General features: G+C 45.1%; 1 protein-coding gene across 5 annotated transcripts in view; it reads left to right on the top strand.

Moving 5' to 3' along the window:
* Window positions 1-7063: 7063 nt before the first annotated feature.
* The window catches only part of LOC129700352 (gephyrin), a 459263-nt gene continuing 450207 nt past the window's right edge, over window positions 7064-16119 (top strand). For 3 of the 5 annotated variants that reach the window (XM_055640759.1, XM_055640762.1, XM_055640760.1), the window contains exon 1: window positions 7065-7233. In XM_055640759.1, the coding sequence (XP_055496734.1) occupies window positions 7170-7233 (64 nt within the window). In that variant the 5' untranslated portion in view covers window positions 7065-7169. Of the gene's footprint in view, window positions 7234-16119 lie in introns of all 5 variants that reach the window. The other 2 variants (XM_055640758.1, XM_055640763.1) reach the window with 2 other exon arrangements.

The following is a 16119-nucleotide window of genomic DNA, read 5'->3' as shown; positions in this document are numbered from 1 at the left end:
ATTGGAAGCACAATTTTTTGGAACTGGATGTTTCTTGCCAGCATTCAGAAAAAAAACAAATCTCTACCTGACAAAAGTAGAATTTTAAGTGACAAAATCTATCTACTCGAGAAAAAATAGATTTTGTTTTGTTTTATCCTTTTTGCCCCGTTTGCAGATACATATGTTCTACTTCTTTGGGGTTTATTTTTGACCAAACTTAAATGCTGCATTGTATCTGGGCCACAATCTATCAACTCATTGCCTTGGTTTTGCTGTCACCCATGCAGGAGACAAGCAAATACTGAACACCTATTACTGATGATACTATAGATTCCATGTTATACAAAGGGAAACGCAAAGAAAATAGGGATACATCCTGCATTCAAGTCCTTAGCCCAAGAAACCCATCCTGATACATCTCATGACCCAGGTATCCATCATCTGCCATTTAGCAAGGGAGAGGGATATCAAGGGTTGCAATGTTGCATCTGGTCTTCAAAAGACGTGGAAATGAAAAATAATCCAAAAAAGAGGAAAACATTTGAACGGGAGGAAGGATGTGTGCAAAATCAGGAAAATTATACCTCGCTAAGCCATGTAATGATTTATAAATAGAGATGAGAAGGTGGAACTTTCAGAATGAAAAATAAACAAGCCAAAATAGAGATGTCATAATTCTGGCCATCCATTGTGACAAGGAAGAAAACGATACCATGTTTTTTTTAAGCTAATGATCCATTAAAAAATACTGCCGAGAGTGCCGTTTAATAAGCAGGATCCGAACAGAAAAGCTGTTACAGGAAAACACATTTTTGAGCAGTGCCATGGCAGCTCAAATGATGACACGAATAGACGCCGGGGTTGCCACTGAATGTTCTATTTATTGCAGGGGAAATTCCCATCTCCTTAACAGTCTCCCTGCCAGAAGTGGCCTTAGCGTCGGTATCATTAATGAACTCGGGTGTCCGAGCTCTAATTTCATTGCACCAAAACAATCATCTCGGCAGGCTGCGAAATTAATATTCAACATGCCGCACAAATTAAACACACACCATCCAGCTCGCAGATCCGTGCTCTCGGTGCTCGGCTTGTTGCGTGAGGCTGGGGAAACACACATGAAAAAATGCAGGCAGTGAAATAACTGACAGAGGGAATGCCAGAGAAAAGCAAATGTCGCTAAATGGAAAGCAAGACCAAAATGAGACAAGCGATGTTAGGGCTCCAGATTGTTGCACGGTTATTGAATAAATTGTCAGGAAAATACTTCTTCTCCTGTTATAATAATGTGAGTGGGAGCTCGGTGCAGCGCCACTCCCCCTGTTTGAGATGGAAGGAGGGGGTTGACAGGGTGCCCGTGTGGGAGAGGGAGTTTCGCCCATTTCTCAGCGAGTGAGTGAGAGGGTCCCGCGCAGCAAGTGAATGAAAGAGTGACTGAGTCCCCAGGTCCGGTCGTGGGAGCGAGTCGTTTCCAGCCTCCACTCTGTGGGCGAGCGTGTCGGAGCGCCCAGTGAGCTAGTGGGAATCAGTGCAATGCAGGTGTCGAAAATCCGAATTATGTAGCAATGTTACAAAATTTTGAGATTTAAAAAATCAAGTCTTTAATTTATCCCATCAGATAAAGCATAAAAAGAAGTTTAATTAGACACCTAATTCACTTCCATATCTTCAGTATTAAAAAGGTTATGGCCATTTTCATACTCGGAAATCGGCGTCTTGCTTTTTCATTGACTTAACACAAAAGCTGTGATCAAGAACATTTAAAAGCCCATAACTTTCTTCAAATTTAAGAGAACTGAAAGACATTTTCAGTTATTATAGATTGAAGCATTCTGAAACAAATATGAAACAATCTTACTTAGATGACGAAATTAAAGCATATAATTAGTTAGTTACCTAATTGTAGCTAATTACAAAATTAAATTACTAGATCTAAACATCTATCCATTTCTTAAGAATAGATTAACATTTTTAAATAGCCTAAGAGTCCAAATAACACGGTTCTTCGGGGGGAAAAATCACCGTTTTGCAACTTAAAATGTGAATTAAATGCATCTTAAGAAACACTTTTATACATAAAAATTAACTACTTTCTTTTACCTGTCCCCTACATAAAATCCGGCCCCGTTGTCGGCATTGACGGCTTCAGAAGCTGATTTTAAAATCACTCCAGCGATTAACTTGTCGGGCGAATTAAAAAAAAAACACACAGACGGCCGTCGGAACGATTCTTTAGCAACTTCTTGCACACCAACAAATATAATCCAGGATCTGGTCGGAAAAAAAACGGGTTTTAACCCCCCCCCCCCCCCCTAAACGCGCCCAAATCGCGCACATGGCCAGGGGCAGAATTGCAGCGCTGCTGAAGGTAAGTATTTATAACATACCTAATCTATGGAGCGAAGGAAATAGGTGACGTTTCGGGTCGAGACCCTTCGTCAGAATGATGTGGGGGGGGGGGGGAATAAACATTGGCTTCTCCAATTTCAGGTAGTCCTTGCTTTCTCCCTACTTACCCTCCCATTCCTAGCTCTCTCACAGCCTACTGTCTCCGCCTCTTCCTTTCTTTTTCCCGCCCCCACCCCCGGACATCAGTCTGAAGAAGGGTCTCGACCTGAAACGTTGCCTATTCCTTCACTCCATAGATGTTTCTTCACCCGCTGATTTTCTCCAGCGTTTTTGTCTACCTATTCACACAAGTTCTGTTATCCCACTTTCCTCACCCGCTCCCTACACATTAGGGGCAATTTTACAGAGCCAAGTTAACCTACAAAGCCAATGCATTTTTGGGATGTGGGAGGATACCCACACGCTTGCAGGGAGAATGTGCAAAATGTTGAACACAGACAGTGCCCGAGGACGGGATTGAACACAGATCTCTGGCGTGTGATGCAGCAAGTCTACCAGCTGTGCCACTATATTTTGTTTTCCAAAACACAAAAAATTATATGTTGATTATATGTTATATGTTATAAAAATTACATGTTATATTTGGTTACTAAAAAAAAGAAACTATTCATTTTCAGTCTTAAATCTCTATGTGACGCTCTATCCCTCTTTACAGCTACTGTATGTTTTAATTTAGTTCAAGACTATGGGGCAGTACATTGGCCATAAAGTTGCTGCCTAAAAGTGCCAGAGACCCGGATTTGATCCTGAATATGGGTGCTGTCTGTATGGAGTTTGCTCCTTTTCCCTTTGATCGCATGGGTTTTCTCTGGGTGCTCTTGTTTCTTTCCACATTCCAAAGATGTGCAGGAACCTTTTTCGGACCCAACCCAAAACGTAATATTTTCCTTTTGTCCAGAGATTCTGTCTGACCTGTTGAGCTACCCCAGCTTTTTGTGTCTATCTTCAATTTAAACCAGCATCTGCAGTTCCTTCCTACACACACAATACTATACGATAGAACTTTATTAATCCCAGGAGGGAAATTGTGTGTGTGTGTTTTTGTGGGTATGTACATTATACATACACACACATCTATATTACTAAAAGTCTGTTCTTGACCGGTTTTGGCTTTCTGTGCTGCGATTTCCGAGAGTACGCCGCCACCTACGGCCGTCATTTTTTGCCACCTCGCTCAGAGCCCCACTCCGCCACATGTGTGCTAAGGATTTTGCACGTTGATGATAATTAACAGAGATATTAATGTTTTTACAAAATTCCCCATTCTCTCTGCTGCCCCTGCTGGAGGGAGGGGGAGGGACTATAAAACCAGGAAGTGGTGTGCCTCAATCAGTCTCTGCAAGTGGTGTGCCTCAATCAGAGCTCTGAATGACTGACAAATGTCTACAGCACTGTGAGTACCCTTAATTTGGTTTGAAAATATGGTTAGAGGTAAAAAAGCACTGCCTGCAAATGGTCGTTTGGGTTTGGGTTGAAGTAAAAGGTACTCTCTCTCCCCCCCCCCCCCCCCCCCCCACTCCTCCCCCCCCCCCTCTCCTCTCCCCCCTCCCTCTCTCCTTTCCCCCCCTCTTCTCTCCTCTCCTCTCCCCCCCCCCCTCCCTGTCCTCTCCCCCCTCCCTCTCCTCTCTCCCCCTCCCTCTCCCCCCCTCCCTCTCCCTCTCCTCTCCCCCTCTCCTCTCTTCTTCCCCCTCTCATCTCCCCCCTCCTCCCCCCCCCTCTCCACTCCCCCCCCCTCCACTCCACTCCCCCCCCCCCCCTCCCTCCCCCCTCTCCTCTCCCCCCTCTCCTCTCCCCCCTCTCTCTCTCTCTCTCTCTCTCTCTCCCCCCTCCTTTTCCCCCCCCTCCTCCCCCCCCACTGCCCCTCCCCTAAATCCCCCTCCCCTCCACACACCCCTACCCCCTTCCCTCCACCCTCCCCTCCCCCTCCCTGCTCCCCACCTCTCCCCCCCCCCGCCCCTCATCTCACCCCCTCTCTCTCTCCCCCCTCTCTCTCCCCCTCTCTCCCTCTCTCCCCCCCCCTCTCCCCCTCCCCCTCTCTCTCTCTCTCCCCCCCCCTCTCTCTCCCCCCTCTCTCTCCCCCCCTCTCTCCCCCTCTCCCCCCCTCTCTCTCCCCCTCCTCCCTCCCTCCCCCTCTCTCCCCCCCTCTCTCCCCTCTCCTCTCTCGCTCCCCCCCTCTCTCTCCCCCTCCTCCCATCCATTAGCGTGAGTGTGGGGGAGGTGGGGGGGTAGTTAGTGTGTGACACTGCATGCCTCCTCCCCCCCCACAACCGCACGTTGGGGGAATAGACCCAACGGGTCTGCACTTGATCTGGTATATATATATAGTTATATATTAATATATAAATATGCACTGTTTTCTCGTTTATAACATTGTTTACAGAGTACTATGTTTACATATTCTGTTGTGCTGCTGCAAGTAAGGATTTAATTGCTCTAACTGGGACGAAATTAATAAAACACTCTTGTCCACAGATGCTGCCTCACCTGCTGAGTTTCTTCAGCATTTTTGTCTACCTTAACTCTTGACTTACATCGCTAATGTGTGGGATAGAACTAGTGTATGGGATCGGTGGTCGGCGTGGACTCGGTGAGCTGAAGGGCCTGTTTCCACGTTGTATCTTTAAATTAAACTAAAAACACTAAAACCAGAGGGTAAAGAAGGATCTCTACCCGAAACATCACCCAATTTCTTCTATCCAGAGATGCTGGTTGATCCATGGAGTTCCCCCGCACAATTAAAGCATGGAATAGTCTTCACCCTACCATAGTTACCCAACCAGACACAACTAAATTTAAGGTAGCTCTTTTTTCCCAAGAACCCTTTTTTGCTTGTCAAGAGTCAAGAGAGTTTTATTGTCACGTGTCCCAGATGGACAATGAAATTCTTGCTTGCTGCAGCACAACAGAATATGTAAACATAATACAGGACAGGAGATAAAAGTTCAGTGTGTCTATATACAATAGACCATGTATATCAACAATAAATAAACAGATAAGGTGCAATAGGCTGGTATTGTTCAGTTTGGAGTTTGGTGGTGGACCCTCCAACACCTCCAGTTTTTTTTCCATTTGGAATATTTTTGGAGGACCAGGAAACCAAGAAGCAAGAGTTACTCCAGGGAGTTACTCCAGCTCCAGGGAGTGATTCTGTGTTGCTTTTCAGCGGTCACGGCGATGCGGCGGTTGCCCGGCGGGACTTTAGATGGCCATTGGCACCCGGGCAACCGTTAATTTCGAGTCCTGTTTTGAGGTGTAGAAGAGATTATGGTGAGAGCCTCATCTATAGTGGAAGAGAGGAACCCCCATTCCCTAAAGAATGAGGACATCTCCGATGTCCTTGTTTGGAACATCTCATCCTGGGTGCAGATGCGGCGTAGATGGAGGAATTGGGAGTAGGGGATGGAGTCCTTACAGGAAGCAGGGTGGGAAGAAGTGTAGTCCAGATAGCCTTGGGAGCCAGTGGATTTACAGTAGATTAGAGTAAATGAATAAGTGTATCTGTGTGTATTGATGTGTCTGGTCCCCTAGTGAATGGGATCCAAGCGTTTCTGCTCTCTGTGAATCGGTGGTAGTAAAATGAGTTGATGCCAGCTCTCTGTGAGTTAGTGAATGGATGGGTGCCTGCACAAAATGGTTCAATGGTGTTTTGTTTGTCACATGTGCAACTGCACAGTGAAATTATTTTTGCATATTTACACATGCAGGCATTGCTATGTTTTGACGTCATTTCCAAACTCTGGTCCACCCTTGCGCTCAGTCTACTGGAGCGGTTCCTGATCCCGGTAAGCTCCAGACTCTAGCAGGGCCTTCCTCCATGGGAGAATGGGTGAGTGCCAGTGCACATGGTGGAGGGTGGGTGCCAGCAAGCTGTGGGTGAGTGACAAGTGTGGGTGGATGCCAGCAGGAAGTTGGTGAGTGGGTGCCAGCATGCAGTGGATGAGTGCCAGCTCACAGTGAGTGGGTAGGTGGGTTGCAGCATAAAATGGGTTGGTGAGTGGGTGCCAGCTTTCACTGAATGGTGGATCGGCGCCAGCATGCAGTGGATGAGTGCATGACAACACACAGTGGGTAAGTGCGTGTGTGCCAGCTTCCAGTGAGTGTTGGGTTTGTACCAGCTCTCAGTGAGTGCTGAGCATGTGCCAGTGCACAGTGGGTGAGTGCCAACACACAATGGGTGGGTGCCAGGGCTCACTGAGTGAGTGGGAACCAGCATGCAGTGAGTATGTGGATGGCAGCACACAGAGTATGTGCCACTGTGCAGTGGATGAGTATGTGCCAGTATACAGTGGGTGGGTGGGTTATGTGACAATGGAGCCCGATGGGCATGTGCCAGCATGCAGTGGATGAGGGTGCCCGCACACAGTGGGTGTGTGCCAGGGCATAGTGGGCGCTAGCACAATGTAAGTGGGGGTGGGGACATAGTGGGTGACAGCACAATGTAAGTGGGGGTGGGGACATAGTGGGTGACAGCACAATGTAAGTGGGGATGGGGGCATAGTGGGTGCTAGCACAGTGAGTGTGTGCCAGCACAGTGAGTGTGTGCCAATGTACAATGGGCATTTGCGAGTGTACAGTGGGCATTTGCGAGTGTGCAGTGGGCGTGTGCCAGTGTACAGTGTGCAGTGGGCGTGTTACAGTGTACAGTGGGCGTGTGCCAGCGCGCAGCGTGACTCTGGCTCCGCCTGCTGAGGTTCGCTCGATGTGCTCTGCGCTCGGCTGCCGCCGCCTGGCCCGTGTGCTCGGCCGTTGCCCGCAGTCTCGCGGAGCCCGCGCTGGCGAACATGGCGACGGAGGGGCTGCTGCTCACCAACCACGACCACCAGGTCCGGGTCGGGGTGTTGACAGGTAAGCGTCAGCTTCCCGCTGCCCGCCGCCCGCCGGGGGAGCCGGGTTGGAGCAGCGCCGCAGCCCGGGCGAGGGCGAGGGCAGCGGGGCCTCCCCGGACCCCCGTCCCTTCCCTTCCCTCCCCTCCCGGGTGACAGCTGCAGGACTCCGGGCTCCCCCGTCCCTCCCTCTCCGCCTCCGGGAACACGCAGTAGGCCGCAGCTCCCCGGGTGAAGCCGCTCGGCCCACGGCTCACGGCTCCCGGCTCCCGGCTGTGGGCCTCGGTGCCCGGCCGCTACCGGCCCGGGGAGTTTGCAGGGATAGAAGGGGGGGTCAGCTCGGACACATTGAGACCCTAGTGACCTGGGTCCGTACTCCACAAGGGGCTGGCGTTGTGAGGGCAAAGCCTGGGGTCAGTGCGGGTGGGTTTCGGGAGCCGGGCGAGCTGTCGGAACCGCGAGTGTGTGGAGCCCGTTTACATGCTGGCAGTTGTAGTGCAAACGCACCTAGGGTGCCGAATTAGCACTGCAGAAATCCCTGCGAGGCTGCCGTGAAAATTGCATGGGGGAAGATTGTTTGTGTTGGGAGATATTAGTGAGGGTTGAGTGCTGTCAAGGTTGGTGCAGATATCTTCAGGCCCGGAGTCGGGGCGCTATTACCAACGGGAAAGGTGAACACGGCGAGGAGGAGGAGGATGGTGATTGCAGGGATCCCGCGACCCATTCGTTCCTTCATGTTTGCCAGCCGGTGATATTTATCACATGGCGAAACGGTTTAAGCAGAGAGATTGTGTGTGTGTTCCCGTGTGTCTCTTTCATCAGTGATTTGTTTTTACTGTCACTCGTGAGAAACGCGCTTGTGTTGGTGGATTACGGGACATGTTTTTAAACATTCAGATTTCAAGATGCAAGCTGTCAATTTCCAGCGTTAATTTCAGGGTGGATGTTTGGGGGGGGATAAATGTAACAATTGTAACATAAAACACAAGTAACCCATGGTTTTATTTTTTGCATAAGTATTCTGCGTTCCAATTTCAACCTCGTTTTAACGATTGCGTTAGCTTGAAATGGATGGCCTGCTGTTCTTAAGCCGTGGTGCTGAAACAGGGGCAGAAGTGTTCGGTGAGAATTGTGCTCAGACCTCAGCGATGTTGGCGGTTTCCAATAGATGGAATCGAAATCTGATTTTGTGTTATATTTTATTTTTCGTTGCGTATCGTTCCTTGTAGGCAGCGGAAGGAGGTAATAAAATGAATGTATACCGTGATTTTAGACTTTCCATGCAGGTAGTGTCACCAGTGACGACAGAAGCTCGCCAAGGCAATAGGTGTTACAGTTCCTTCAGGAAATAGGATTGTGGAATCATACATTGAAGTAGCGCATCTTTACCGAATTAAATAGACAAACCTCCTTGATCAAATACCTGCTTCAAAAGAAATCCGAGAAAGTCATTAAAAACCTTTTCGATTGCCCAAGGCTCGCCGAAAATAAAAGAAATGTTTATTGAAAGTTTGAATAGCACCTTTTAAAAATACATTCTGGAAAGTCATCAGCATTGACGAGTGAAAAAAGGTTCAGTGTTTTTATAACTTTAATTGTTGAAACTAGCTACTAGCCTTGGCGTCCAAGCTTCAAGTTAGCTTCCCTTACATATCAGAAAGAATATATACACTAACATTGTACTGAATATCAGTATAAATGTCTACAATTTGTACACTAGAAAATGATACTGTGTGTCTGAAACATTGGCGCAAATATTGTTTGCATATTCGATTTTTAAATATTGTTCCACATAATAGGTATAACCAGTAATACATGTTAAAAGTTTGCTCAATGTACACTCAATGTACAGTAATATACACTCATCAATTCTGTTGATTTGGTTGTGTGGCAGTATACTGTAGTCATTTTAATTTAAAAAGAAACATCGAGCACTCCTCATCTGATCGTTGTCTCACCGTATTTTAATGCCCCCGCCCCTAAATACAGAGGTGTGATTTTTTTTCCTGAATATTTCCCATGTGGGGTTTTATGTTTGGACTTGAGGTACAATAATCGGTATAAATCGCAGTTTTGAGCCGAGAACAGCTTGCTTCAATTCTGGTAACAGGTTCCATCGTCAATTGGCACATCGAGAGTTTGATGTTGATCCACAGCCCGTGTTTCTGATGAGCAGATGGACGACACGTTATTTATTTTCATTTTACGGCATGCGATTTTGAAAGGATAGATTTGGGGATTTTGAGTGTCAACATCTTGGCTGCTCGGATGACATTGAAACCTACACTGGAGTTTATGAAGTAAATGCCAAGGTAACTTTTTTTTGGCACCGTGTGAATATTTGTTCCAGGAAGATTCGTACACGAAATCAGAAAATAAAGTATGATGCCAGTGGGCCGCCTCTCTGGGAAAGTTTTTGCAATTGCCTGAGAGCTTGCACATACGCCTTTTTTTTGGCATTGGCAGACTTCAGGTTGTTTGGCATAAAAAGGAACATAAGTTCCCCTTAAACAGTGGAATTTATTCATTCAACCTGCACGTTTCACTGCACAAGGGACTCTTGAACCATGTTTTCGACCAATTACCCTCGTATCGCGCCACGTCTTCAAGTCTGGCCGTGCTGGGTGAAGCGCGCTGGGACATCTTACTGTGTGAACTGGGCTGTACGAAGACACGTACTTTAAGTACGATGCTGATCAGTTGTACTCTCAGAAGAAACCACAGGATAATCACAATCTTGTTTACATAACTTAACTGGAATTGCTTGACATCTGGTTTTGTGCCCGAGATAAGCTCCGATCGTAAGATCCTCTTCATGTCAAGAATAGCTATTTGATATTCAAGATGTGGAGTGGCACATTGTTGCAACTAAATTACACCAGAGCGTCTTCAAAATGCCCGTTCCTCCTCGTGAATAATAAAAGCATCCACGAATAACACGTTAGATTGAGTTCTGGAGCTTTTCTTTGTGAATTATAAATATTACAAAAACCCACGAGTGTGGTTAAAGTTAAACATTTCTATAGGTTTGGGGAGCTTTGCAAAACCAAGCGAATTGTGGATGTTTATAATTCAATTAGTGAAGACTGTAGAAGGAAAGGAATTTAGCTTTGATGTGGGAAAAAGAAACGGCAGCTGCTGGTTTTCTAAAGAATGCACAAAATGCTGGAGTATCCCAGCAGTCTGGCAGCATTACTGGAGAACCTGGATAGGTGTTGTTTTGGGTCAGGACCCTTCTTCCCTTTGAGCTTGACATTAAAAAATTTATCATGGCCAATTATGGTTAATTATTTTGCCATGGTTATGGAGGTTTGGTTTATTGTCACCTGCCCCAAGGTACAGTGAAAAGTTGATGTTGCGTGTAAATCAGTCAGCGGGAAGCCTATACAGGACTACAATCCAGCCATCCACAGTGTACAGATACAGGATAAAAGAAATCTGCAGTTGGAGTAGAGGTTTAAAGGAGTGGAGCGATTGTATTGTATTGCGTGATTGCAGATACACTTCTGTGACCAGCAAACAGGAGTCGTCTGGCTTGGGTGCCTAGAGGTGAGAGGGGGAATCATCTATAAGTTTGTTTTTATTTCAGTTTTTGCCACAAACATTGTGGTGCTGTTGCCTAAAAGAGTTGCTGCAGTTGAAGCTCCCTGATGGTGGGAACAGCCACACAAATGCACATTCCACCAAAAGTGGTGTCATACGAAGTTATTTATGATTGTGTAATTATTTCATCATGCGACAGAACGCTGTTTAATGAAACCAAATAAGTATATCTAGCATTTGTTTTTTATTGTTTACACTTAACTTGTTTTGTAAAATATCTTCTTCCTTATTTATTCTTCTATATGTCAATCATTGGATAAATAACTAGTGCTTCCTGTATCAGTAATAGTCACCCTTTGCCAGGGACTAGCTCAGATTGCATCCATTGACAGGGAAAGAGTGAAGATTGCTTGCATGATGAGCTAAGTACTTAAGTATGTAAAGATTTGCTAATACCGTTCTTTGCCTTCCACCCCCATCTCACTGCATGGTAGCTCTTGTTGGTAGCTCAATCTCTGACGGCTGTTACATCACCAATTTATTTCCTTCTTTGGCTTCATGGGTTTTAAAGTCAGGGTTCTGAAGCTCAGCATGTCGTGCAAAAGTAGAGTTAGCAATAACCCTTGGAATAAGATGACAAACCTGCTACCATACACGCACACACAAATTCTCTCTGTCGCTCACACTTGGTCTTGCATGCACTATCACATGCCCTCTCTTTCACATACACTCTCACCCCATAGCACTTATAGGCTCTCTCAGATGAAGCCTCCTGGAAAGGTTAATGTGAGAAAATATACGATTAGCATTTTACTGGGCCCCAACCGGCCCAACAATGCATTTCACTGCTTCAGTTCCATGTCTGGCCATAAGAGATCCTCTTCAATTTATTTCTTGCAACTTTAATTTGGGCACACAACACTAGTTTACGGCACAAATTATTCATGTGCATTGTCTGATTATCTTTTTACATAAAATTTCCATACTTTCTGTCAGGTTCACATGATTATATTGAAGCACTGCAAATTTATAAGGGTTGCTTAAGTATTTAAAACTTGTGTGATATGAATTATGGCACTTATGGTTGAACTATGAATATTTGTCCCGCAGTTGATGAATCCTCCAAGGCTTTTGGATTACAGTATTTTGCATTTGCTACTGTTAAGTAACGCACTTAAAGGATAAAGTACAATAATACCTAATTATATTCCAGGAAAATCCTTCATTGTGCAAAGTTTAGTTATGGAAGTAATAATTCAAGAGTACAAATACATTTATTAATAAGACGTGGCAGAACAATTTATAGCAAAAACAGGAAAAGGAGGCTTTAGGACAGCCTTTGCTCTAATATTTCATGTTGTATGGAACTTTTTGATAAAAAGAGTAACGATAACCCTGTAACAAAGTCTACAGTTTTATTTCATGTGATTGTTAGGAGGTGGAAGCAAGGAGGTCACTTGCCCCATTGTTCTCCAGGGGTCTCCCCAGGTTATTTAGTCACACACTTTAAATCTGTGTCCTTCTGTCAATGGGAACATTTCTCTTCAGCTTATTTGGACCCTTGCTGACTTTTGTACATTTCTGTTAAATCATGTCTCGGCTTTCTCCCTTTCAATGGAACCACTCTATCCATCTTCAGTCAAACCATGTAATAAGTTGTATAATGCTGAATGGGTATCTGATATTATTAACATTCCAATCTGTCAATTGCATTTATGGCTCTGACAGTTTGGGAGGACTGTCCTGAATTAGAATTCAGGCTAAACATTGAAATAATCTGAAATGCCTTGCCTGAGTAAAATAAATGTGGCGCAGGTAGGAAAATGCATCTACAGTATCCATTGTCACAATATCTTGAAGTGGAGTAGTCAGTAGATTGCACTGGACATTCTGCATGGTTAGCTCATGTTTGTAGATATGCGCAAACTCTTCAGCGTTGACACAAAACTAAACATGTTGTTTCTACATGATTTCCACAGATAGTAGCACAGTCTGGGTGGATTAAAATAAGAATGTGATGAAAATGGCAGAATTTTAAAAGTTTACAGTGGTCATAATCGTGGCGCATTGGTGATCTATTCGTTTGAAAGTCCGTGTGCTTGATTTTAAAATCTTCCATGAATCTATGAAATGAAACAGTGTAAATGATTGTAAATGATTCACTGCAACATTAAAGCATCGCAGATGTCCAATGTTGGTCCAGCGCTGGCGCGTATATGGCTGCCGCACCATCAGCCTGTCTCGTCTTTTTCTTCTTTTGTTATTGCGTTACTTGTATGTTTTTAGTGCATCTTTAGTTTTTGTATTATGTGAGGGTGGGGGGGAATCCTTTTTTATCTTTCCTCGATGGAGATGCGACTGTTTCATCGTATCTCCGTCTGCACTATGGCTTTAACATTGTGAAACTGGCGGTCCCTTTGTTAGGGATCGACTACGGGAGCTCCAACCACAGCAGTTTCGACCGCCCCGATCACGGGAGCTTCGATCGCCCCGACTGTGGAAGTTTCAAATGCCCTGACCACCTGGGAAAAGGAGGAAAGAAGGTATGTTATTTGCCTTCCATCACAGTGATGAATGTGAGGTCGCCGAAAAAACAAGATGGACATGCCGCCTGCACTGGTGAGGACTCGGAGGGAGTGCCGTGAGTGCAGTGATCTCGGTGTTTGCTGGGACATGGCTCCATGAGGACATCCTGGAGTCTACTGCGAGTGTGGATGGATTTCTGACTATTCGGGCAGACAGGGACTGCAGAGAGAGTGGCAGCGTTCGGTACAACTCTGGTCACATCACGGTGAAGGAGCGTGTGTGTGGCCCGGACTTTGATCTGATGGCTGTGGGTCTCCGCTTATGCTGTGTGCCCTGGGGATTCTCACACGCTGTTGTGGTGGCTGTTTAAGTCCATGTTTAATTTTTATGTGGTTATGTATCTTGTTGCTTTTTGTATGACTGTTGGCAAATCAAATTCCTTGTATGTTTACATACTTGGCAAAAATTTTTATTACAATTACAAGAGCGGGATGGTAAAAAAATCAGCCTCATGCAAGGTGGGACCAGCCACGGAGATGGTGCTCTCCGCCTATCATTTACCATTTAACATGATATCATTGATGCACTGGCACGTTCTCTCCCCTGTGTAAAAGACTGCATGTGTCCGTCAATCTGAATGCGAGTCCAAAAAACTGGAATATTTCCGACATCATCAGAAAATGCGTCAATCACTGACTCACGGATTGAATATTCTTGATATTACCTTTTAACTGTCTTCAATTGACAGTTTTGTTTTATCCTTGGTACATAAGACCGATGACCAGCAACCAACTGAGCCACACAAGTATCTATTGGTCTGCTGTAATTTTGTATTTACGTTAATTGAAATTTAACTTAAAATCATTTTATATAATTGCTGTAGTCAGGCCCAGTTCAGGCTTCAGTTTACTTCAAGTTGCTGCAAGTACAAATGATGCTGGTGGATTAATTGTCCAGACTCAATGTAAAGAAAATCGCAAGAAAATCGCAAGGTTCACAAGATTGATCCCTGGGATGGCGGGACTCTCATATGATTGAAAAGACTAAGCTTGTATTCACTGGAGTTTAGAAGGATGAGGGGTGTTTTATAGAAACATTTAAGATTATAAAGGGACTGGACAAGCTAGATGCAGGAAAAATGTTCCCAATGTTGGGCGAGTCCAGAACCAGGGGCCACAGTCTTAGATTAAAGGGGAGGCCATTTAAGACTGAGGTGAAAAAAAAACATTTTCATCCAGAGAGTTGTGGATTTGTGGAATTTCCCTGCCACAGAGGGTAGTGGAGGCCAAATCACTGGATGGCTTTAAGAGAGAGTTAGATAGAGCTCTAGGGGCTAGTGGAATCAAGGGATATAGGGAGAAGGCAGGCACGGGTTATTGATTGGGGACAATCACAATGAATGGCGGTGCTGGCTCAAAGGGCTGAATGGCCTCCTCTTGCACCTATTTTCTATGTTTCTATCTATGTTATAAGCTGCACCAGTGTGCCGCTCTAAATGTGGCTAATATGCTGTCTATTTGACTGCAACAAACTTTCACAAGCTCTGAAAAGCTAACGGTCAGTGATAATTTATTCTAGACAACAAGGATTTTCTCCTCTTTTTGAAAAGTGTAATTGGATCTAATTTATGCATGTGAGAGATGCAGGCTATATCATCCTGTAATGTTATCATAAACAGTACTGTTTTTAAATTTCAACACAGATTATGTGTTCAATTTCCTGGAGTCAGGCTAAAACTGCAAGTTCATTGTGGTCTGCTGGAGGAACAGGTGGGTCAGGCAACTTCTGTGGAGGAAATTGGATCGACAACGTTGTGAGTTGTGATTTTTATTCAAGTTCATGAGTGCATCTGGAAGATTCAAATTTACCCAGGCAAGATCTATCCACTTTTTGCGTGAAGAAATTACCACTCAAATTCCTGTTAAATCTTTCCCCCCTCACCTTAAACCCGTGTCCTCTGGTTCTCGATTCCTCTACTCTGGGCAAGAGACTGTGCATCTACCCGATCTATTCCTCCCATGATTTTATACACCTCTGCAGGATCACGGGCAGCACAGTGGCGCAGTGGATTTATCTGCCAGAGCTATCTTCTGTCCCCTTTTTTGCCCTTCTGATTTCCTTTTTTAGCGTACTCCTTACTTCCTGAAACTCAATCACGGATACATTTGATCCCACTTGCCTATATCTATCCCATGCATCCTTTTTACTCTTGACCAAAGCCTCAATTTCCCTCGTCATTCGGGCTTCCTTTCGTTTGCCTGCCTTGCCTTTCACTCTAATAGGGATGTGCAGTCCTGAACTCTTTTCAGTCCACTTTTAAAAGCATCCCACTTTCCTGACGTTCCTTTTCCTTCAAACAACCCATACTCTGATCTACTTGAGCGAGCTCCTGTCTCATACCCACAAAGTTGGGTCTAGAACACTGCTCTGAGGAAGTCGTGTTAATGTCCAATAGTGGGATGGTTGATCTCAAATGTTTTTGGTGAAAGATGTGAGCATCCAAATGGGTGTGTATTTCCCCATTGATTCCTGTTGACCTGTCATACCAGAGCTCGATTCCGTCAGCTTCTGCCTTGCAGTCACTTGCTTTACTGCTGGAAGTCAACTCTTTGATCAAATGTTTGGGTCAAAGATTTGATTAAAAAAAGGTTGGCTGTATTTTCTAGGCAAACCCCCAAAATATTAGGTTTTTGTGAGTTATTGGCACTCGATAACACTGTTGATGACACCTTCCATCACATTGTTACTGATTGAATGTACACTGATTGAGCAGTTAATTGTATTGTATTTGTCCTGTTTCTTGGACACATGTTGGCAATTTCCCACATTCCCCATGTTT

Source organism: Leucoraja erinacea, chromosome 9 (genome assembly GCF_028641065.1).
Source record: "Leucoraja erinacea ecotype New England chromosome 9, Leri_hhj_1, whole genome shotgun sequence".
Lineage (NCBI taxonomy): Eukaryota > Metazoa > Chordata > Chondrichthyes > Rajiformes > Rajidae > Leucoraja > Leucoraja erinaceus.
The sequence above is the reverse complement of the archived record's forward strand: the minus strand, read 5'-3'. Positions and strand labels throughout refer to the sequence as shown.